The sequence below is a fragment of the Salvelinus namaycush genome, unplaced genomic scaffold (assembly GCF_016432855.1).
Source record: "Salvelinus namaycush isolate Seneca unplaced genomic scaffold, SaNama_1.0 Scaffold13, whole genome shotgun sequence".
Classification (NCBI taxonomy): domain Eukaryota; kingdom Metazoa; phylum Chordata; class Actinopteri; order Salmoniformes; family Salmonidae; genus Salvelinus; species Salvelinus namaycush.
The window spans coordinates 173,602-198,832 of NW_024058008.1; the positions used below are offsets into that span (position 1 = coordinate 173,602).

General features: G+C 42.2%; 2 protein-coding genes across 3 annotated transcripts in view; both read left to right on the forward strand.

The window, feature by feature from the left end:
- ssuh2.1 (ssu-2 homolog, tandem duplicate 1) overlaps positions 1-2,484 on the forward strand; it is a 54,330-nt gene extending 51,846 nt beyond the window's left edge. The window contains exon 12 of the mRNA XM_038982791.1: positions 1,650-2,484. Within this exon, the coding sequence (XP_038838719.1) occupies positions 1,650-1,784 (135 nt within the window). The 3' untranslated portion in view covers positions 1,785-2,484. The remainder of the gene's footprint in view (positions 1-1,649) is intronic.
- Positions 2,485-2,744: 260 nt separating this feature from the next.
- The window catches only part of LOC120036309 (semaphorin-3D-like), a 158,221-nt gene continuing 135,734 nt past the window's right edge, over positions 2,745-25,231 (forward strand). For both annotated transcript variants that reach the window (XM_038982781.1, XM_038982782.1), the window contains exon 1: positions 2,745-2,891. The gene's annotated coding sequence lies outside the window, so the exon portion shown is untranslated. The remainder of the gene's footprint in view (positions 2,892-25,231) is intronic.

Sequence of the window (25,231 nt, forward strand, 5' to 3'; positions counted from 1 at the left end):
CTATAGCTGGTGTCCTGGTCCAATACTCATCCTACAACAGGTGAGTTATCTCTGGGCCTATAGCTGGTGTCCTGGTCCAATACTCATCCTACAACAGGTGAGTTATCTCTGGGCCTATAGCTGGTGTCCTGGTCCAATACTCATCCTACAACAGGTGAGTTATCTCTGGGCCTATAGCTGGTGTCCTGGTCCAATACTCATCCTACAACAGGTGAGTTATCTCTGGGCCTATAGCTGGTGTCCTGGTCCAATACTCATCCTACAACAGGTGAGTTGTCTCTGGGCCTATAGCTGGTGTCCTGGTCCAATACTCATCCTACAACAGGTGAGTTATCTCTGGGCCTATAGCTGGTGTCCTGGTCCAATACTCATCCTACAACAGGTGAGTTGTCTCTGGGCCTATAGCTGGTGTCCTGGTCCAATACTCATCCTACAACAGGTGAGTTATCTCTGAGCATATAGCTGGTGTCCAATACTCATCCTACAACAGGTGAGTTATCTCTGGGCCTATAGCTGGTGTCCTGGTCCAATACTCATCCTACAACAGGTGAGTTATCTCTGGGCCTATAGCTGGTGTCCTGGTCCAATACTCATCCTACAACAGGTGAGTTATCTCTGAGCATATAGCTGGTGTCCTGGTCCAATACTCATCCTACAACAGGTGAGTTATCTCTGAGCCTATAGCTGGTGTCCTGGTCCAATACTCATCAAACAACAGGTGAGTTATCTCTGAGCCTATAGCTGGTGTCCTGGTCCAATACTCATCCTACAACAGGTGAGTTGTCTCTGGGCCTATAGCTGGTGTCCTGGTCCAATACTCATCCTACAACAGGTGAGTTATCTCTGAGCCTATAGCTGGTGTCCTGGTCCAATACTCATCAAACAGCAGGTGAGTTATCTCTGGGCCTATAGCTGGTGTCCTGGTCCAATTCTCATCAAACAACAGGTGAGTTATCTCTGGGCCTATAGCTGTTGTCCTGGTCCAATCCTCATGAATCACATCCTCCCTCCCTCCGTCTCCCCTGTCAGTCGTATCCTACAACAGGTGTTCTAGTCTTTCAGCCCTGTTAGGGACCTTTCCTAATACTCCTGCTTCCTTCCTTCCTTCCTTCCTTCCTTTCCTTCCTCTTCTGTCAATAGAATCCTGCAATATGAGTTACACCTGTAAGGGTTCTGTCCCAATACTACTCAACTGCATTCTTTCTTACTTCCTTGGTCCTCTCCTCTGTCAGTCGCATCCTGCAGCCAGTGAGTCTTCTCTAGGGCTTTTCACAATACTGAACCTAACCAAGCCGAGTCAGACCAAGCCGTACTGACCTAGCCTGGTTACTTTTCCAGCATAGTTTCTGGAGTCAACCCAGTTTGATTTGGGTCAGGATGATAGTGTGAAAAGGGTATCTCAGCCTGAGTCCATGTTGTAATACTCCTGAACGGACTTCTCCCCTCCTGCCATGCCCCACCTGAGGCTCATAGAGGCCCGTTTCTTTACTGTTCAACTGCGGCCTTTCTTTCTTTAAAAAAAATGCGATTACCTTTAACGGCCACTAGAGGCCAGCACTGACATAAATATAACAGAGCCTCCCTGGATTGAGGAGGCTCTGTTGATCATGTGAAGTAATATCTACTCAAATGTTTCTGTTTCTTCACAGCGTCAAACCATTGAGTTGGTTCCCATCACTCACGCCTTCTATTCCTACAGTGGAAAAGACTACGACTACTTTGTTTACGGTCTCGAGAATAAGGTTTTCACTCCTAAATATCCTTCCGCCTGTGTTATATTATAAAAGGAAACATCTCATGATAATGTAATGGTAATGTAATGAATATTGTACAGTCATAGTCATTACAATATACTTTACTTATTGTTGTCGTATAATCAACGAGGTAAGGAATGTCTACAGTATTCTAGAAATGTGTAACTACCATTGTATTGATTGTGTATAGACAAAAGTCAATCCTGACATTTTTACATTTGTAATTATTATCATTTTTTACTCAAAAGGGTGCTAGCCATGTTGGAACTCAATGTAAAACCAGTGCCTGTTCATTCCAACCACAGATTTTTCCATCACACAATTAAATTGAAAGTATATGCTATACTATAACAATGATATCCAAAGTATATGAAGTTGGATAATGGAATATTTTATTCTGAATTTTGTTATGTTTCTCTGTACCTCTGTGGCCTCCAGTTTTGATCATAGAGATGGAACTGTAGACCATAGAATGAGAAGCGGAATCATTTTAATTCTATGGAGAATCTAGTCAATCTGTTTCTATGGTTTTGGATCATCCACTGAGGTCTAAGCTCAGAGTAAGAGAGGTTTTGCCTGTGTGTTTCTAATTGTAATCAATTAAATGGTTTTATATGAATCTGAATTTTAATACATGCACCTTACAACCTATATGCAAAATAAAACAACTTTTCTATAACCTGTATTTTTATAATAAAAAAACGATGATTTTGAATGTTTGTATTTTTCATCATTTGGAACTGGAAGGGTGGGATAACTTGCTGAATAAAACAAATTACTTGTCTATGCCCGTTGTTATATTACCATACCAATACTGTATCATGGTGGAATAGATACACCTGCACAAACACTTTGTTCCCACCCGGTGTGCGTCTGAAATGTGCAGATATTTGATTGGCGAGAGAGCGGGAGGGGCTGGGAAGCGCAGGAGCATGGAGCGTAATAGACCATTGGAGGAGTGGCCTTCCTAGACCAGCATGCGGAGTTTGTTTATAACGTGAGGAAGGGGCACAATGTGGAGACATCTCACCTCACTTGCAGCAGTCCGTTTCTGTCGCTCTGTATCAGTCGGCTGTCTGCGGTACATTTGGAGCGGAATAACATCTTCAGAAATCACTATCAACAAAAGAGTGTCTGGTGAGTTTGCTGAAAAGTTTACTGTGACAACTTTGCTATGTTTACTGTGTGATAACTGTGACAACTTTGCTATGTTTACTGTGTGATAACTGTGACAACTTTGCTATGTTTACTGTGTGATAACTTTGGATATGTTTGCTGTGTGCTCTGAGGCAAGCTATGAGCATATTGTGTGAAGGTAAATTATATAAAGTGAGTGGTCTTTGAGATAATTTTTTTGTGTAGTTTATCAGTTCGACCATTTAAAACAACAAAAACACATAAAACTTGAAGAAAACAAAACTATTTATAGATCAATCAATATTATACCCAAAATATTTTTGACAAACGTTTGTGGCTCTGTATATAACCATTTGGGGAAACAGATAGCCTAGTTGTTAGAGCTTCGGATCCAATCCCCGAGTAGACGAGGTAAAAATATGCACTGATTTGATGCTTTTTTACCTTTTCAACACAATATCGAAAGATGGGGAAAGATACTTTAACCTACTTGGGGAGAGAGAGGGGGGGGGGGGGGGGGGGGGGGTAAGGTAGAGAAAGAGAGAAACGGAGAGAAGCAGAGAGACAGATGCTTGGAGAGTTTGAGTAGGCTGTCGTTGACACGTTAACAGAGCTGCCCGCTCTACACTGTAAAGATCCTGCAAGCTTACTTCACTCTCTGTGGTACTCCAGTGCAGTGTTCACACTTCACAGTGCTTATCGGTTTGATACCCTGCTCCGCTGGTAACTGAGGTCAGTGGCGACCCGTTATTCAGGGCAGGTGGGGCAGAGACCCACTTTTTTTAACCTTTTTAGGCTTGCCTGTTTTGCATGTTATTTTGGGATGTATGTATCATATCAGTTGGCAAACAATGTAAAACAAAATATATATAATTTTAATTGAGTTAATTAAACCACATACTCTATATACATGATCTCTTTTTTGTTTTCTTGAGTAAAGCAGCTCCAAAAATGCAGGTGTTTCAGCCTAGCTCAGTGCTTTCTGTGGTGGTGGGGCAAGCCAAGCGGAAAATACAGAGCGTAGGTGTTGGTAATGTTCTCTGGTTGCGCCGTGATTGGCTCAGTGTTCTGTCACTCATGGGGACACTACTTCAACGCCAAGTCTAAGGGTAAAGCTCGAAAATTCAAGCCCCTTGGGTGCTGCCATAGAGTTACATTAGGAGTGCCCACCCAAGAAGGCTCAAGGTCATTGGCCACAGATAAAATGACGTCAAATCACTTTATATCTACAGTAGCTTAGATTGGACTGATCATGTCAACATCATACTTTCAAAATCTTAGCTAGCAAGCTAGCAGTCATCATAACGCCCTGCCATATATCCATCAATATATATAACTATATAAAGCCCTGCCATATATCCATCAATATATATAACTATATAACGCCCTGCCATATATCCATCAATATATATAACTATATAAAGCACTGCCATATATCCATCAATATATATAACTATATAAAGCCCTGCCATATATCCATCAATATATATAACTATATAACGCCCTGCCATATATCCATCAATATATATAACTATATAAAGCCCTGCCATATATCCATCAATATATATAACTATATAACGCCCTGCCATATATCCATCAATATATATAACTATATAACGCCCTGCCATATATCCATCAATATATATAACTATATAACGCCCTGCCATATATCCATCAATACATATAACTATATAAAGCCCTGCCATATATCCATCAATATATATAACTATATAAAGCCCTGCCATATATCCATCAATATATATAACTATATAAAGCCCTGCCATATATCCATCAATATATATAACTATATAAAGCCCTGCCATATATCCATCAATATATATAACTATATAACGCCCTGCCATATATCCATCAATATATATAACTATATAACGCCCTGCCATATATCCATCAATATATATAACTATATAAAGCCCTGCCATATATCCATCAATATATATAACTATATAAAGCCCTGCCATATATCCATCAATATATTTAACTATATAAAGCCCTGCCATATATCCATCAATATATATAACTATATAAAGCCCTGCCATATATCCATCAATATATATAATTATATAAAGCCCTGCCATATATCCATCAATATATATAACTATATAAAGCCCTGCCATATATCCATCAATATATATAACTATATAAAGCCCTGCCATATATCCATCAATATATTTAACTATATAAAGCCCTGCCATATATCCATCAATATATATAACTATATAAAGCCCTGCCATATATCCATCAATATATTTAACTATATAAAGCCCTGCCATATATCCATCAATATATATAACTATATATAGCCCTGCCATATATCCATCAATATATATAATTATATAACGCCCTGCCATATATCCATCAATATATATAACTATATAAAGCCCTGCCATATATCCATCAATATATATAACTATATAACGCCCTGCCATATATCCATCAATATATATAACTATATAAAGCCCTGCCATATATCCATCAATATACAATATATAACTATATAACGCCCTGTCATATATCCATCAATATATATAACTATATAAAGCACTATATATATAACTATATAACGCATTGCCATAAATCCATCAATATACAGTATATAACGCCCTGCCATATATCCATCAATATATATATATATATATATATATATATATATTTATATATTCTCTGGTCTGATGAAACCAAGATTGAACTCTTTGGCCTGAATGCCAAGCATCACATCTGAAGGAAACTTCATGAAATGGGTTTCCATGGCCTAGCAGCTGAGATATACATCCTGCCATATATCCATCAAGTCCTGCAATTCACATGAGTTATACACCCTTCTTTCTGTTTGAACACACACACAAGACAGTATGCTTTGTATTTACCATTACACGCACAGTACTTGGGAGCATCCCAATCTCACGCGGGTACCGCCATGGTTCAAATCCCACGGTCTGTTTGTCATTCTGCAGGCTAACGTTATGCATCTGAGATCCGTTAGTTGTTTTATGATCTTTCTCTCTGTGTCTCTGTGTTTATTTAAATCACGTTAAGGTATTACGTTATGCTAACATCATGTACTGAATGTATCATGTATAAAGCCAGGAGTTATTCCTCACTGTGTGACATCTGGGCTGGGGGGGTTGAGGGGGGGTTGAGTCTGGGTTCTGGTGCTTGTGCTGGGCCTTCAGTTTTAGATGGTTTATTATCAGAGTTAACCTGTGTTATGGTCAGCCAGGCACAGTGGACAGCAGGCAGGGTTTGGACCTCTCATGGGCCTCTCATGGACCTCTCATGGAACAGGGTCTCTGATCTTGGGAGAGAGAGAGAATACCTTATTTACATAAGTATTCAGACCCTTTGCTACGAGACTCGAAATTGAGCTCAGGTTCATCCTGTTTCCATTGATCATCCTTGAGATGTATCTACAACTTGGAGTCCACCTGTGGTAAATTCAATTGATCAGACATGATTTGGAAAGGCACACACCTGTCTATATAAGGTCCCACAGTTGACAGTGCATGTCAGAGCAAAAATCAAGCCATGAGGTCGAAGGAATTGTCCGTAGAGCTCAGAGACAGGATTGTGTCGAGGCACAGATCTGGGGAAGGGTACCAAAACAATTCTGCAGCATTGAAGATCCCCAAGAACACAGTGGCCTCCATCATTCTTAAATGGAAGAAGTTTGGAACCACCAAGACTCTTCCTAGAACTGGCCGCACGGCCAAACTGAGCAAATGGGGGAGAAGGGCCTTGGTCAGGGAGGTGACCAAGAACCAGATGGTCACTCTGACAGAGCTCTGGAGTTCCTCTGTGGAGATGGGAGAACCTTCCAGAAGGACAACCATCTCTGCAGCACTCCACCAATCAGGCCTTTATGGTAGAGTGGCCAGACGGAAGCCATTCCTCAGTAAAATTCACATGACAGCCCGCTTGGAGTTTGCCAAAAGGCACCTAAAGACTCTCAGACCATGAGAAGCAAGATTCTCTGGTCTGATGAAACCAAGATTGAACTCTTTGGCCTGAATGCCAAGCATCACGTCTGGAGGAAACCTGGCACCATCCCTACGGTGAAGCATGGTGGTGATAGCATCATGCTGTGGGGATGTTTTTCAGCGGCAGGGACTGGGAGACTAGTCATGATCGAGGAAAGACGACACTAAGCACACAGCCAAGACAACGCAGGAGTGGCTTCGGGACAAGTCTCTGAATGTCCTTGAGTGGCCCTGCCAGAGCACGGACTTGATCCCAGTCGAACATCTGACAGATCTTGAGAGGATCTGCAGAGACGAATGGGAGAAACTCACCAAATACAGGTGTGCCAAGCTTATAGCGTCATACTCGAGGCTGTAAATGCTGCCAAAGGTGCTTCAACAAAGTACTGAGTAAAGGGTCTGAAAAAATGTGATATTTCAGTTTTTATATTTTATCATTTTAATTTATAATTTTACTTTAAAATTGTAATTTTGCAAACATTTAAAAAACTGATTTTGCTTTGCCATTATAGGGTATTGTGTGCAGATTGATGAGGGGAAAAAACGATTTATGTAACGTCGTTCGTCTGAGGAAGAAGGAGTAGACCAAAGCGCAGCTTGTTCATGATGTTTATTGTAACCTGAACGCTGAAACAAAAACAAAAGTGGAACAAAATGCAAGAGTTCTGTCAGGTACTCACACAAAACAGAAAACAACTACCCACAAAACCAACAGTTCTGTCAGGTACTCATACAAAACAGAAAACAACTACCCACAAAACCAACATGGAAAATGGCAACCTAAATAGGCTCCCAAATCAGAGACAACGATAAACAGCTGTCTCTGATTGGGAACCAACTCAGGCCACCATAAACCTACAAACCCCTAGACAATACAAAATCCCCATAGATAACCAAACAACCCTAGACAAGACAAAACCCCTAGACACTACAAAAACTTAACAAACCACCCTTGTCACACCCTGACCTAACCAAAAAATAAAGAAAACAAATATAACTAAAGTCAGGGCGTGACAATTTAATTCATTTTAGAATAAGGTTGTAACGTAATTTTTTGGGGAAAAAGTCAAGGGGTCTGAATACTTTCTAAATTCACTGTAACTGCCAAAATAAAGGAAACACCAACACAAAGTACCTTAATAGAGTATTGGGCGCAGCTCCGGAATTTTCCATAAGTGTTCAATTGGGTTGAGATCTGGTGACTGAGACGGCCATGGCATATGGTTTACATCGTTTTCCTGCTCATCAAACCATTCAGTGACCACTGTGGATGGGGGAATTGTCATCTTATGGGGGCATAGCCATGGTAGCCAAAATAATGGCCTGCCCAGCATTTTTATACATGACCCTAAGCATGATGGGATGTTAATTGCTTAATTAACTCATGAACCACACCTGTGTGGAAGCACCTGCAATACATAGGATCCCTCGTTTACTCAAGTGTTTCCATTATTTTGGCTGTTGGCTGCTATATGTTGTGCTCACTGACCCTCTATAGCTCAGGTCCTACAATCAGTGTAAGAGTGCAACATTGTCTATAGAACGTATCGTATGACCTCTGTGGAAACATCAAGATAATAAGGACATGAGGATGAGGCCCACACACTCTTAGAGCACATTGTGACATCAGCTGACGTAAAAAGGGCTTTATAAATACATTTGATTGATTGATCTTAGAAAAAAAGGGTTCCAAAACGTTTCTTTGGCTGTCCCCATAGGATAACCCTTTTTGGTTCCAGGTAGAACCCTTTTTGGTTCCGGGTAGAACCCTTTTGTGTTCCATGTAGAACCGTCTGATGGGTTCTCCTATGGGGACAGCCGAATAACCCTTTAAGGTACTAGATAGCACCTGTTTTTGTAAGAGTGTAGAAGTGAAATAGTGCTTACTGTTAAAACACCGCAGGACCATGGCTCTGTGGACCGAGAGAGAAGACAGACACTGTGAAACGCCACGGGACCATGGCTCTGTGGACCGAGAGAGAAGACAGATACTGTGAAACACCGCAGGACCATGTCTCTGTGGACCGAGAGAGAAGACGGACACTGTGAAACACCACAGGACCATGGCTCTGTGGACCGAGAGAGAAGACGGACACTGTGAAACACCGCAGGACCATGTCTCTGTGGACCGAGAGAGAAGACGGACACTGTTAAAACACAGCAGGACCATGGCTCTGTGGACCGAGAGAGAAGACGGATACTGTGAAACACTGCAGGACCATGTCTCTGTGGACCGAGAGATAAGACGGATACTGTGAAACACCACAGGACCATGGCTCTGTGGACCGAGAGAGAAGACGGACACTGTGAAACACCACAGGACCATGGCTCTGTGGACCGAGAGAGAAGACGGACACTGTGAAACACCACAGGACCATGGCTCTGTGGACCGAGAGAGAAGACGGATACTGTGAAACACCACAGGACCATGGCTCTGTGGACCGAGAGAGAAGACGGATACTGTGAAACACCACAGGACCATGGCTATGTGGACCGAGAGAGAAGACGGACACTGTGAAACACCACAGGACCATGGCTATGTGGGCCGAGAGAGAAGACAGCTACTTTAAAACATGGGGAATATGCTGCTGAGTGGTTTATAGTCCAGGCCAAGTCCTGCGTCCTCCTCATTGTTTCAAGATGAGTCAGGCGGGTAGGTATAAACCATCCCTTATTATTGCAACCTGAGGGCACAGAGAGAGAGAGAGAGAGAGAGAGAGAGAGAGAGAGAGAGAGAGATGGGGGGAAGGTGGGAGATGGGCGAGAGAGTCAGAGACCGATAAAGAGAGAGAAAGACATTGTGAAAGAGAGAGGGAGGGTAGAGAGGGGGAGAGAGAGAGAACCAGAGAGACGGAGAGTTTCAAGTAGTCTCAAGTACCACTTGGTTCTGTCCTACGAGTAAAGTAAAGAAGTGTGTATCTTTCCTAAATATCTCAGCCATACATCTTGATTTAGAACAAGCCATTGTAACATCATTAAACCATTTTCTCCTGTGATGTACTTTGGTTTTCCCTAATGATTATTTACTAGGAACTCCCCCCTGGACTATAAACACACCGTGACAAGATGGCGCCGTATTGGATGGCTGACGTTTTGCCAGCTCTGCCCCTTCTTTGCAATTTTGTGATTCGTTTGTCATTTATTAAAATGTATTTTCTCAATGTATCCGCTATAATTTCTTACAACCGACAAGAACTTTTAAACATCAGATCGGAAGATACTTACCTTAATTCCGACTTCAACTTCGACTCATCTGCCCTGGGCTCTTTCTGTAATTCCAACCCAATTTTCTGGCTATCCAAGAGGAAAAGCCGAAGTTACAGAGACAAGAGAGGGGGGATCCTGGCAAGATTAAGGCGAAGGGAGAACCGTCCAGCTCTTCTCTCCATTCTACTGGCCAATATATAGTTGAAGTCAGAAGTTTACATACACCTTAGCCAAATACATTTAAAACTTTTTCACAATTCCTGACATTTAATCCTAGTAAAAATTCCCTGTCTTAGGTGAGTTAGGATCACCACTTTATTTTAAGAATGTGAAATGTCAGAATAATAGCAGAGAGAATTATTTATTTCAGCTTTTATTTTTTTCATCACATTCCCAGTGGGTCAGACGTTTACATACACTCAATTAGTATTTGGTAGCATTGCCTAAAAATTGTTTCACTTGGGTCAAACGTTTCGGGTAGCCTTCCACAAGCTTCCCACAATAAGTTGGGTGAATTTTGGCCCATTCCTCCTGACAGAACTGGTGTAACTGAGTCAGGTTTGTAGGCCTCCTTGCTCGCACACCCTTTTTCAGTTCTGGCCACCAATCTTCTATAGGATTGAGGTCAGGGCTTTGTGATGGCCACTCCAATACCTTGACTTTGTTGTCCTTAAGCCATTTTGCCACAACTTTGGAAGTATGCTTGGGGTCATTGTCCATTTGGAAGACCCATTTGCGACCAAGCTTTAAATTCCTGACTAATGTCTTGAGATGTTGCTTCAATATCTCCACATAATTTTCCGTCCTCATGATGCCATCTATTTTGTGAAGTGCACCAGTCCCTCCTGCAGCAAAGCACCCCAACAACATGATGCTGCCACCCTTCACGTTTGGGATGGTGTTCTTCGGCTTGCAAGCCTCCCCCTTTTTCCTCCAAACATAACGAAGGTCATTATGGCCAAACAGTTCTATTTTTGTTTCATCAGACCAGAGGACATTCCTCCAAAAAGTACGATCTTTGTCCCCATGTGCAGTTGCAAACCGTAGTCTGGCATTTTTATGGCGGTTTTGGAGCAGTGGCTTCTTCCTTGCTGAGCGGCCTTTCAGGTTATGTCGATATAGGACTTGTTTTACTGTGGATATAGATACTTTTATACCGGTTTCCTCCAGCATATTGTTCTGGGATTGATTTGCACTTTTCGCACCAAAGTACGTTCATCTCTAGGAGACAGAATGCGTCTCTTTCCTGAGCGGTATGACGGCTGCGTGGTCCCATAGTGTTTATACTTGCGTACTATTGTTTGTACAGATGAACATGGTACCTTCAGGTGTCTAGAAATTGAACCAGACTTGTGGAGGTTTACAATTTTTCTTCTGAGATTTTGGCAGATTTATTTTTATTTTCCCATGATGTCAAGCAAAGAGGCACTGAGTTTGAAGCTAGGCCTTGAAATACATCCACAGGTACACCTCCAATTGACTCAAATTATGTAAATTAGCCTATCAGAAGCTTCTAAAGCCATGACATCATTTTCTGGAATTTTCCAAGCTGTTTAAAGGCACAGTCAACTTAGTGTATGTAAACTTCTGACCCACTGGAATTGTGATACAGTGAATTATAAGTGAAATAATATGTCTGTAAACAATTGTTGGAAAAATGACTTGTGTCATTCACAAAGTAGATGTTCTAACCGACTTGCCAAAACTATAGTTAGTTCACAAGAAATTTGTGGAGTGGTTGAAAGACGAGTTTGAATGATTCCAACCTAAGATTCCAACCATGTAAACTTCAGACTTCAACTGTATATTCACTTGACAGGAAGATGGATGACCTCCGATCGCGGATTCGATACCATCAGGACTCTGGAAACTACAATATCCATCAGGACTCTGGAAACTACAATATCCATCAGGACTCTGGAAACTACAATATCCATCAGGACTCTGGAAACTACAATATTCTCTGCTTTTCTCCAGTGCGATGGAAGTGTCGACCCGTTGTTCACCCATCTTGGAATACCTGATGGTCAAATGCCGACCCTTTTTACCTCCCTAGGGATTTTTCCCTATAGTGACTTAGGTTAAGTTGAATAGAGGAAGGTACAATTTATAGTCCAATATTTACACGTGTATTGGTGAAGGGGGGGATTGGGCAGTGTATAAACTGAGCAGTATAATAACAGTCTGGGAGCGGCAGTTGCTGCTACCATGTGTAGCATGATTGTGTGGGTGTGTGTGTTTGTCTGTGTGCAAACACACACCCACACACACACACACACACACACACACACACACACACACACACACACACACACACACACACACACACACACACACACACACACACACACACACACACACTGGTAGCCGTCAGTCTGACTCCAGCAGTCAAACTGGGCACTGAGGAACAATGGCTAACGAAAATAAGTGCATTCATGTCAACCACATTGTCCTGCTATAATTCCAACAAATGTCTCCGGATGGGGAATCATTAACGGAGTATTTTTGGAGCTCTCCAACCAAAATATGGATCAGACAGTCCTCAGCAACATGCAGCAAATGGGACAGTAGTCTTCTTGATGGGATCAGCTGCTGTCTGTGTTGTCCTGTTGTGGTGTTGTAGTGTAGTGTTGTTATTGTGTAGTGGTGTAGTGTTGTTATTGTGTAGTGTTGTAGTGGTGTAGTGTTCTGGTGTAGTGTTATAATGTAGTGTTGTTGTTGTGTAGTGTTGTTGTGTAGTGTTGTAGTGTAGTGTTGTAGTGTTATGGTGTAGTGTTGTAGTGTAGTGTTATGGTGTAGTGTTATGGTGTAGTGTTGTAGTGTAGTGTTATGATGTAGTGTTGTGGTGTTGTAGTGTTGTAGTGTAGTGTTATGGTGCTGTGTTGTTGTGTAGTATTTAGCTATTTTTGGTATTTTATTAGGATCCCCATTAGCTGTTGCAAAAGCAGCAGCTACTCTTCCTGGGTTCCACACAAAACATGAAAAATAATACAGAACATTAATAGACAAGAACAGCTCAAGTACAGAACTACATACATTTAAAAAGGCACACGTAGCCTACATATCAATACATACACACAAACTATCTAGGTCCAATAGGGGAGAGGCGTTGTGCTGTGAGGTGTTGCTTTATCTGTTTATTGAAACCAGGTTTGCTGTTTATTTGAACAATATGAGATGGAAGGAAGTCCCATGCAATAAGGGCTCTATATAATACTGTACGTTTTCTTGAATGTGTTCTGGATTTGGGGCCTATGAAAAGACCCCTGGTGACATGTCTGGTGGGGTAAGTGTGTGTGTCAGAGCTGTGTGTAAGTTGACTATGCAAACAATTTGGGATTTTCAACACATTAATGTTTCTTATAAAAATAAGAAGTGATGCAGTCAATCTCTCCTCAACTCTCAGCCAAGAGAGACTGGCATGCATAGTATTTATATCAGCCCTCTAATTACAATTAAGAGCAAAACGTGCCGCTCTGTTCTGGGCCAGCTGCAGTTGAACTATGTCTTTCCTTGCAGCCCTCAACCACACGACTGGACAGTAATCAAGATTAGACAAAACTAGAGCCTGCTGAACTTGGAGTGTGGTGGCAAAAAAGCAGAGCATCTCTTTTTTATGGTTAGACCTCTCCCCATCTTTGCAACCACTGAATCTATATGTTTTAACCTTGACAGTTTACAATCTAAGGTAACACCAAGTAATTTAGTCTCCTCAACTTGTTCAACAGCCACACCATTCATTACCAGATTCAGATGAGGTCTAGCACTTAAGGAATGATTTGTACCAAATACAATGCTCTTAGTTTTAGAGATGTTCAGGACCAGTTTATTACTGGCCACCCATTCCAAAACAGACTGCAACTCTTTGTTAAGGGTTTCAGTGACTTCATTAGCTGTTGTTGTTGATGCGTATATGGTTGAATCATCAGCATACATGGACACACATGCTTTGTTTAATGCCAGTGACAGGTCATTGGTAAAAATAGAAAAGAGTAGAGGGCCTAGAGAGCTGCCCTGCGGTACACCACACTTTACATGTTTGACATTAGAGACGCTTCCATCAAAGAAAACCCTTTGAGTTCTATTAGATAGATCGCTCTGAATCCACGATACGGCAGAGGTTGAAAATCCATAACACATATTGTTTTCTCAACAACAGGTTATGGCCAATAATATCAAAGGCTGCACTGAAATCTAACAGTACAGCTCCCACAATCTTCTTATTATCGATTTCTTTAAACCAATCATCAGTCATCTGTGTCAGTGCAGTACATGTTGAGTGCCCTTCTCTATAAGCATGCTGGAAGTCTGTTGTCAATTTGTTTACAGAGAAATTGCATTGTATTTGGTCAAACACATTTTTTTCCAACAGTTTGCTAAGAGCTGGCAGCAAGTTTATAGGTCTGCTGTTAGAACCAGTAAAGGCCACTTTTCCACTCTTGGGTAGCGGAATTTGGCTTCCTTCCAGGTCTGAGGACAAAGACTTTCCTCTCGGCTCAGATTAAACATTTGACAGACAGGGGTGGCTACAGAGTCAGCTACCATCCTCAGTAGCTTTCCATCTAAGTTGTCAATGCCAGGAGGTTTGTCATTATTGATCGTTAACAAACAAAAATCCACCTTTCCCACACTAACTTTACAAAATTCAAACTTGCACTGCTTTTCTTTCATTATTTGTTTTTTTATGCATGAATATAATTGCTCACTGTTTGTCATGGGCATTTCCTGCCTAAGTTTGCCCACTTTGACAATTATATAATAATTAAAATAATTGGCAACATAAAATAGTTTTGTGACGAATAAGCCATCTGATTCGATGAAAGATGGAGTTGAATTTGTCTTTCTGCCTATCATTTAAAGTACAAGTTTTTTTCCATCATTCTTTATATTGTCTTGGCTTCATAATAAAGTTTCTTCTTCTTATTGTTGAGTTTAGTCACATCATTTCTCAATTTGTAGTAAGTCAGCCAGTCAGATGTGCAGCCAGACTTATTAGCCACTCCTTTTGCCCCGTCTCTTTCAACCATACAGTTCTTCAATTCTTCATCAATCCATGGAGTCTTAACAGTTCTAACAGTCAGTTTCTTAACAGGTGCATGTTGATCAATAATTGGAAGAAGCAATTTCATAAATTCATCAAGTGCAGCGTCTGGATGCTCCTCATTAATCACATCAGACCAACAAATACTATTAACATCGTCCACATAAATCACAGGAAAATCTTTTGTATGATCTCTTATACACTATTTTAGGCCCAGCTGTTGGAACCTTGGTTCTTCTAGATATAGCCACTACATTGTAATCACTGCATCCAATGGGTACGGATACAGCTTTAGAACAAAGTTCTACAGTATTAGTAAAGATGTGATAAATACATGTGGATGATCTTGTTCATGTAGTGTTTGTAAACACCCTGGTAGGTTGATTAATAACCTGAACCAGATTACAGGCACTGGTTACAGTAAGAAGCTTCCTCTTGAGCGGACAGCTTGATGAAAACCTGTCAATATTCAGGTCCCCAAGAAAGTAGACCTCTCTGTTAACATCACATACACTATCAAGCATTTCACACATATTATTTAGATACTGACTGTTTGCACTTGGTAGCCTATAGCAACACCCCAAAAGAAAAGGCTTTAGATGTGCCAAGTGAACCTGCAACCACAACACTTCAATAACACTTGACATAAGATCTTCTCTAAGCATTACAGGGATATGGCTCTGAATATATACAGCAACACCCCCCCATAAGCATTACAGGGATATGGCTCTGAATATATACAGCAACACCTCCCCCATAAGCATTACAAGGATATGGCTCTGAATATATACAGCAACACCTCCCCCATAAGCATTACAGGGATATGGCTCTGAATATATACAGCAACACCTCCCCCATAAGCATTACAGGGATATGGCTCTGAATATATATAGCAACACCTCCCCCATAAGCATTACAGGGATATGGCTCTGAATATATACAGCAACACCTCCCCCATAAGCATTACAGGGATATGGCTCTGAATATATACAGTAACACCTCCCCCATAAGCATTACAGGGATATGGCTCTGAATATATACAGCAACACCCCCCCCATAAGCATTACAGGGATATGGCTCTGAATATATACAGCAACACCTCCCCCATAAGCATTACAGGGATATGGCTCTGAATATATACAGCAACACCTCCCCCATAAGCATTACAGGGATATGGCTCTGAATATATACAGCAACACCTCCCCCATAAGCATTACAGGGATATGGCTCTGAATATATACAGTAACACCTCCCCCATACGCATTACAGGGATATGGCTCTGATAATATACAGTAACACCTCCCCCATAAGCATTACAGGGATATGGCTCTGAATATATACAGCAACACCTCCCCCATAAGCATTACAGGAATATGGCTCTGAATATATACAGCAACACCTCCCCCATAAGCATTACAGGGATATGGCTCTGAATATATACAGCAACACCTCCCCCATAAGCATTACAGGGATATGGCTCTGAATATATACAGCAACACCTCCCCCATAAGCATTACAGGGATATGGCTCTGAATATATACAGCAACACCTCCCCCATAAGCATTACAGGGATATGGCTCTGAATATATACAGCAACACCTCCCCCATAAGCATTACAGGGATATGGCTCTGAATATATACAGTAACACCTCCCCCATAAGCATTACAGGGATATGGCTCTGAATATATACAGTAACACCTCCCCCATAAGCATTACAGGGATATGGCTCTGAATATATACAGTAACACCTCCCCCATAAGCATTACAGGGATATGGCTCTGAATATATACAGTAACACCTCCCCCATAAGCATTACAGGGATATGGCTCTGAATATATACAGCAACACCTCCCCCATAAGCATTACAGGGATATGGCTCTGAATATATACAGCAACACCTCCCCCATAAGCATTACAGGGATATGGCTCTGAATATATACAGCAACACCTCCCCCATAAGCATTACAGGGATATGGCTCTGGATATATACAGCAACACCTCCCCCATAAGCATTACAGGGATATGGCTCTGAATATATACAGCAACACCTCCCCCATAAGCATTACAGGGATATGGCTCTGAATATATATAGCAACACCTCCCCCATAAGCATTACAGGGATATGGCTCTGAATATATACAGCAACACCTCCCCCATAAGCATTACAGGGATATGGCTCTGAATATATACAGCAACACCTCCCCCATAAGCATTACAGGGATATGGCTCTGAATATATACAGCAACACCTCCCCCATAAGCATTACAGGAATATGGCTCTGAATATATACAGTAACACCTCCCCCATAAGCATTCCTGTCTCTTCTATAGATGTTATATCCTTGTATTGTTACTGATGTATCATCAAATGAATTATCTAAGTGAGTCTCAGAAATGGTTAATATATTAAGGTTATCTGATGTTAGCAAGTTATTGATTTCATGAACCTTATTTCTAAGGCCACATATATTAATATGGGCTATTTTCAGCCCTTTCCTGGGTAGCTGATCATAGATGGACGTAATATGGAAAAGAGCAGACAAAGAAAGAACATACAGCAGTCCATTAATCAGTTGGTGTGTGTCTGCTGTGTGGTTGAAGCTATGAACCCATAGGCTTGGCTCTCTCATCCCTTCCAGGCTTCTGCGAGGGAGGGTGAAAAATGAGCCTGTCGTAGTGGATGTACGCAATGTCCCCACACGTGCTGGTAACTTTCATGACTGGGATCAGTTCTTTCCTCTTCTGGCGCACAGCTTCAGGATAGTCCTCGTTGAGGAAGATGTACGTTCCTCTCAAGTTCTTGGCTCTTTCCAGAACAGCTACATTGTCCTTGAACCTCAGGAACTTGACCACCATCGGCCTGGGCCTGTCTCCTGGGCCAGTGGTGGGTTTTCCAGTCCTGTTGGTGCCCTCCACCTCAGTCTTCCTGTGGTTCATCTTCAATTTCTCAGAGATCCTTTCCCTCACTTTGACCTCAGACTCTATCCAGTTCTCATGTAGAGATTCTGCAATTCCGTCCACAACCATGTTGTTTCGCCTTGATCGTCCCTCGACAGAGTCTGATTTATCTGTCATTGTTATCATGGATTCACACACAGAACTGATGTCCTCTCTCAATGACTTACAGATTGCTGTCATCTTGCTGTTCTCCTGTTTCAACTCGTCGAGCTGACCCTGGGAGAACTGCAAACTGTTCTTCAGGTCCTGGACCTCTCAGGTCTCCTGTTTGAACTCGTTGAGCTGACCCTGGGAGAACTGCAGACTGTTCTTCAGGTCCTGGACCTCTCAGGTCTCCTGTTTGAACTCATTGAGCTGACCCTGGGAGAACTGCAAACTGTTCTTCAGGTCCTGGACCTCTCAGGTCTCCTGTTTGAACTCGTTGAGCTGACCCTGGGAGAACTGCAAACTGTTCTTCAGGTCCTGGACCTCTCTGGTCAAGTCGTCCATTATTTTATTAGTTGAATCCACCAGTATTTGGACAAAACACTTGAAACTATTTTCTTGTTGTTGTAACAACTAGGTCTCTTTTTGTTCGTTTAAAAGATCCTTCACGTGTGATAGAGAGACACCACTGTCCTCAACGGTACTCCCGCTGGCTTTGGTCTTTGTCATCGTAGCTAGCAACGTATGTTAGGCTGTTACTCCTCGCAGTTCCAGACAGGACAGGTCTGGACCTGTTGTGGTGTTGTAGTGGTGTAGTGTATTGTTGTGATGTAGTGTTGTTGGTGTAGAGTTGTAGAGGTGTAGTGCTGTGTTGTTGGTGTGGTGTGTTGTGCTTTGTTGTGTTGTTTTGTGCTGTACTTTATCATATTGTTTTGTGTTGTACGGCATTGAGAAGCTTTGTGATGTTCTGTGTTGTACGGCATTGAGAAGCTTTGTGATGTTCTGTGTTGTACTGCTTTGAGAAGCTTTGTGATGTTCTGTATTGAGATGCTTTGTGATGTTCTGTGTTGCATTACGTTGTGTAGTCACTTCCACCCTCTCCCCATGTCTTCCTGGGGTTGGCGCCAGACCCCAGCTTCACCAGACTAGTGGAAGGAAGCTCACCGGTCGCTGCTTGGCAGGATGACTACATTATTGTTGACTTACTCTGTGAGATCAAGAAGTAATTAATTACGATTCTAGAAGAGAAACACACAGGCCTACTGGACTCCCTAGTGAGGAGCTGTACAACCCACTGTTCCTAGGCCGTCGTTGTAAATACGAATTTGTTCTTTACTGACTTGCCTAGTTAAATACCTAAAACAATTCACAGTAGTTAATTTGGTATTCCAGGGTCATTCAATCCCTGAGAGAGAGAGCTTTATTTAAGGATGTCTAATTTCTGCACAAAGACATTAATTGAAAGAGCGAGAGAGACCCCACTGCATTGTTCCCATTCATTCCTACTTCCTATTCCTAACAAACTACTCCTTTCCATTGTCCATGACTAAACAATCTCTCTCTGATGCTTGGTCGCCTATCTTCACAGAGCCATGTGGGAATCGTAAGGTAGCGGTGTTTGTCTGTAGGGAAGGCTGGATAATCTATCGAGTTGTCTGTCTTAACTGAGATGAGCTGCTGTAAGGCGTAGAGCTCACTGTAGATACAGTGTGTGATGAGAGCTAGGGTATGCTGCTGTTACTACTCAGAAATTGTATGACGGGTTTGATTGGTTCTCTGATTGGTTGACGGGTTTGATTGGTTCTCTGATTGGTTGATGGGTTTGATTGGTTCTCTGATTGGTTGACGGGTTTGATTGGTTCTCTGATTGGTTGACGGGTTTGATTGGTTCTCTGATTGGTTGACGGGTTTGATTGGTTCTCTGATTGGTTGACGGGTTTGATTGGTTCTCTCAAAAAAAAGATATTTTCCTCTGGGGGTTGAGACATCTCATTGGTTGGATTTGAAAATCGGGTTTGATTGGTTGTTGAAGCACCTTGTGCAGCGATTACAGCTTGAAAATCCAACCGTACAGACCCGGGTTCGATCCCAGGTTGTGTCACAGCCGGCCGTGACTGGGATACCTATGAGGCAGCGCACAACTGGCCCAGCGTCGTCTGGGTTGGGGGAGGGTTTGGCCGGACAGTATGTCCTTGTCCCATTGCGCTCTAGGGGGCTGTGTGGGGGGCTGCGTGCGGCTGTTGTTGGACTAAGAAAGAAACAGAAGCCAACCCACAGACCTCTTCATTATGACATCATGACACATTGTGACACATTGTTCATGACACATTGTGGCGACAACATCAAAGACCCATTACAGCCAGACTACAATAGCCAACCACAAAGCATTGCAGCGGATGTGGTTCAGGAACTCTGAGGAACACAAGACAATGCAGGAGTGCTTTCGGGACAAGTCTCTGAATGTCCTTGAATGGCCCAACCAGACCCCAAACTTGAACCCGTCGAAACATCTCTGGAGAGACCTGAAAATAGCTGTGCAGTGACGCTCCCCATCCAACCTGACAGAGCTTGAGAGGATACATTTTTTTAAACCTTTTATTTAACTAGGAAAGTCAGTTAAGAACAAATTCTTATTTACAATGACGGTGTGTGCCAGGCTTGTAGCGTCATAGCCAAGAAGACTCGAGGCTGTAATCGCTGCACAAGGTGCTTCAACAAAGTACTGAGTAAAGGGTCTGAATACTTATGGAAATGTAATATTCCCATTTTTGTTTTTAATATATTTGCAAACATTTCTAAAAACCTGTTTTTGCTTTGTCATTATGGGGTATTGTGTGTAGAGATGAACAATGTTGTTAATTTTACTGTAACGTAACAAAATGTGGAAAAAGTAAAGAGGTCTGAATACTTTCAAAATGCACTGAAGGATTACACGGGGGTCTTGCCGTATACAGTAACAGAGAGGGGTCTAACCTCTCTCTCTCTCTCTCTCTCTCTCTCTCTCTCTCTGTCTCTCTCCCTGTATATCTATCTGTATGTCTAGCTCTCTCTTTCCTTCTCTCTCAATTCAATTCAATTCAATTCAAGGGGCTTTATTGGCATGGGAAACATGTGTTAACATTGCCAAAGCAAGTGAGGTAGATATTATACAAAAGTGAAATAAACAATACAAATTAACAGTAAACATTACACATACAGAAGTTTCAAAACAATAAAGACATTACAAATGTTATATTATATATATACAGTGTTGTAACAATGTACAAATGGTTAAAGCACACAAGTTAAAATAAATAAGCATAAATATGGGTTGTATTTACAATGGTGTTTGTTCTTCACTGGTTGCCCTTTTCTTGTGGCAACAGGTCACAAATCTTGCTGCTGTGATGGCACACTGTGGAATTTCTCCCAGTAGATATGGGAGTTTATCAAAATTGGATTTGTTTTCAAATTCTTTGTGGATCTGTGTAATCTGTGGGAAATATGTCTCTCTAATATGGTCATACATTGGGCAGGAGGTTAGGAAGTGCAGCTCAGTTTCCACCTCATTTTGTGGGCAGTGAGCACATAGCCTGTCTTCTCTTGAGAGCCATGTCTGCCTACGGCGGCCTTTCTCAATAGCAAGGCTATGCTCACTGAGTCTGTACATAGTCAAAGCTTTCCTTAAGTTTGGGTCAGTCACAGTGGTCAGGTATTCTGCCACTGTGTACTCTCTGTTTAGGGCCAAATAGCATTCTAGTTTGCTCTGTTTTTTTGTTAATTCTTTCCAATGTGTCAAGTAATTATCTTTTTGTTTTCTCATGATTTGGTTGGGTCTAATTGTGCTGTTGTCCTGGGGCTCTGTGGGGTGTGTTTGTGTTTGTGAACAGAGCCCTAGGACCAGCTTGCTTAGGGGACTCTTCTCCAGGTTCATCTCTCTGTAGGTGATGGCTTTGTTATGGAAGGTTTGGGAATCGCTTCCTTTTAGGTGGTTGTAGAATTTAACGGCTCTTTTCTGGATTTTGATAATTAGTGGGTATCGGCCTAATTCTGCTCTGCATGCATTATTTGGTGTTCTACGTTGTACACGGAGGATATTTTTGCAGAATTCTGCATGCAGAGTCTCAATTTGGTGTTTGTCCCATTTTGTGAAATCTTGGTTGGTGAGCGGACCCCAGACCTCACAACCATAAAGGGCAATGGGCTCTATGACTGATTCAAGTATTTTTAGCCAGATCCTAATTGGTATGTTGAAATTTATGTTCCTTTTGATGGCATAGAAGGCCCTTCTTGCCTTGTCTCTCAGATCGTTCACAGCTTTGTGGAAGTTACCTGTGGCGCTGATGTTTAGGCCGAGGTATGTATAGTTTTTTGTGTGCTCTAGGGCAACAGTGTCTAGATGGAATTTGTGGTCCTGGCGACTGGACCTTTTTTGGAACACCATTATTTTGGTCTTACTGAGATTTACTGTCAGGGCCCAGGTCTGACAGAATCTGTGCAGAAGATCTAGGTGCTGCTGTAGGCCCTCCTTGGTTGGTGACAGAAGCACCAGATCATCAGCAAACAGTAGACATTTGACTTCAGAGTCTAGTAGGGTGAGGCCGGGTGCTGCAGACTGTTCTAGTGCCCGCGCCAATTCGTTGATATATATGTTGAAGAGGGTGGGGCTTAAGCTGCATCCCTGTCTCACCCCACGACCCTGTGTGAAGAAATGTGTGTGTTTTTTGCCAATTTTAACCGCACACTTGTTGTTTGTGTACATGGATTTTATAATGTCGTATGTTTTACCCCCAACACCACTTTCCATCAATTTGTATAGCAGACCCTCATGCCAAATTGAGTCGAAGGCTTTTTTGAAGTCAACAAAGCATGAGAAGACTTTGCCTTTGTTTTGGTTTGTTTGGTTGTCAATTAGGGTGTGTAGGGTGAATACATGGTCTGTTGTACGGTAATTTGGTAAAAAGCCAATTTGACATTTGCTCAGTACATTGTTTTCATTGAGGAAATGTACGAGTCTGCTGTTAATGATAATGCAGAGTATTTTCCCAAGGTTACTGTTGACGCATATTCCACGGTAGTTATTGGGGTCAAATTTGTCTCCACTTTTGTGGATTGGGGTGATCAGTCCTTGGTTCCAAATATTGGGGAAGATGCCAGAGCTAAGGACGATGTTAAAGAGTTTTAGTATAGCCAATTGGAATTTGTTGTCTGTATATTTGATCATTTCATTAAGGATACCATCAACACCACAGGCCTTTTTGGGTTGGAGGGTTTTTATTTTGTCCTGTAACTCGTTCAAGGTAATTGGAGAATCCAGTGGGTTCTGGTAGTCTTTAATAGTTGATTCTAGGATTTGTATTTGATCATGTATATGTTTTTGCTCTTTATTCTTTGTTATAGAGACAAAAAGATTGGAGAAGTGGTTTACCCATACATCTCCATTTTGGATAGATAATTCTTCGTGTTGTTGTTTGTTTAGTGTTTTCCAATTTTCCCAGAAGTGGTTAGAGTCTATGGATTCTTCAATTACATTGAGCTGATTTCTGACGTGCTGTTCCTTCTTTTTCCGTAGTGTATTTCTGTATTGTTTTAGTGATTCACCATAGTGAAGGCGTAGACTCAGGTTTTCCGGGTCTCTATGTTTTTGGTTGGACAGGTTTCTCAATTTATTTCTTAGATTTTTGCATTCTTCATCAAACCATTTGTCATTGTTGTTCATTTTCTTTGGTTTTCTATTTGAGATTTTTAGATTTGACAGGGAAGCTGAGAGGTCAAATATACTGTTAAGATTTTCTACTGCCAAGTTTACACCTTCACTATTGCAGTGGAACGTTTTACCCAGGAAGTTGTCTAAAAGGGATTGAATTTGCTGTTGTCTAATTGTGTTTTGGTAGGTTTCCAAACTGCATTCCTTCCATCTATAGCATTTCTTAATGTTACTCAGTTCCTTTGGCTTTGATGCCTCATGATTGAGTATTGCTCTGTTCAAGTAGACTGTGATTTTGCTGTGGTCTGATAGGGGTGTCAGTGGGCTGACTGTGAACGCTCTGAGAGACTCTGGGTTGAGGTCAGTGATAAAGTAGTCTACAGTGCTACTGCCAAGATATGAGCTATAGGTGAACCTACCATAGGAGTCCCCTCGAAGCCTACCATTGACTATGTACACACCCAGCGTGCGACAGAGCTGCAGGAGTTGTGACCCGTTTTTGTTGGTTATGTTGTCATAGTTGTGCCTAGGGGGGCATATGGGGGAGGGAATGCTGTCACCTGCAGGCAGGTGTTTGTCCCCCTGTGTGCTGAGGGTGTCAGGTTCTTGTCCAGTTCTGGCATTTAGGTCGCCACAGACTAATACATGTCCCTGGGCCTGGAAATGATTGATTTCCTCCTTCAGGATGGAGAAGCTGTCTTCATTAAAGTATGGGGATTCTAGTGGGGGGATATAGGTAGCACACAGGAGGACATTTTTCTCTGTTAAGATAATTTCCTTTTGAATTTCTAGCCAAATGTAAAATGTTCCTGTTTTGATTAATTTAATGGAGTGAGTTAGGTCTGCTCTATACCAAATTAGCATTCCCCCTGAGTCCCTTCCCTGTTTCACACCTGGTAGTTTGGTGGATGGGACTACCAGCTCTCTGTAACCTAGAGGGCAACCAGTGGGTCCGTCTCCTCTGTACCAGGTTTCTTGCAGGATGACAATGTCTGCATTACCGATTTCTTTGGTGAAGTCCGGGTTCCTGCTCTTTAGGCCAAAGGCAGATGACCTCAGGCCTTGGATATTCCAGGATGATATAGTGAAGGCTTTTTGTTCCATAAAGTGTCCAATGTTGTTGGTCGTGGTTTGGCCTCAGGCCAGTAAGTGTGAGCAGAGCCTGCTGAGCATCTGGTACATGCCGTTGGCTTGGGCGAGTGTAAGAGTGGGGGTTGGGCCTGTTTGCCCGCTCACTACCTGGGCGTATGTGTGACTTCCATGTTGATGCCCTCTCTGCGGGGGTGGGGTGCATGGGGTGGGCAGGAGTGGCATAGGTCTGATCTGAGGGGGCCTAAATTGGGTGTGGGCATGGTTGATGTGGGGGGGTGTTGATTGGTTGGGGTGGGGGTGTGTCTGGGGGTGCTGTGGTCTGGATGTAGGTCCTCTTGGCGTGGGTCCTCTATGTGTAGGTCCAGGGTGGGGTGCTGAAGGTCTTGGAGGGTGTCTCGCTGGTCTGGGTGGGGTGTCTATTGATCTGTTGCTCCTG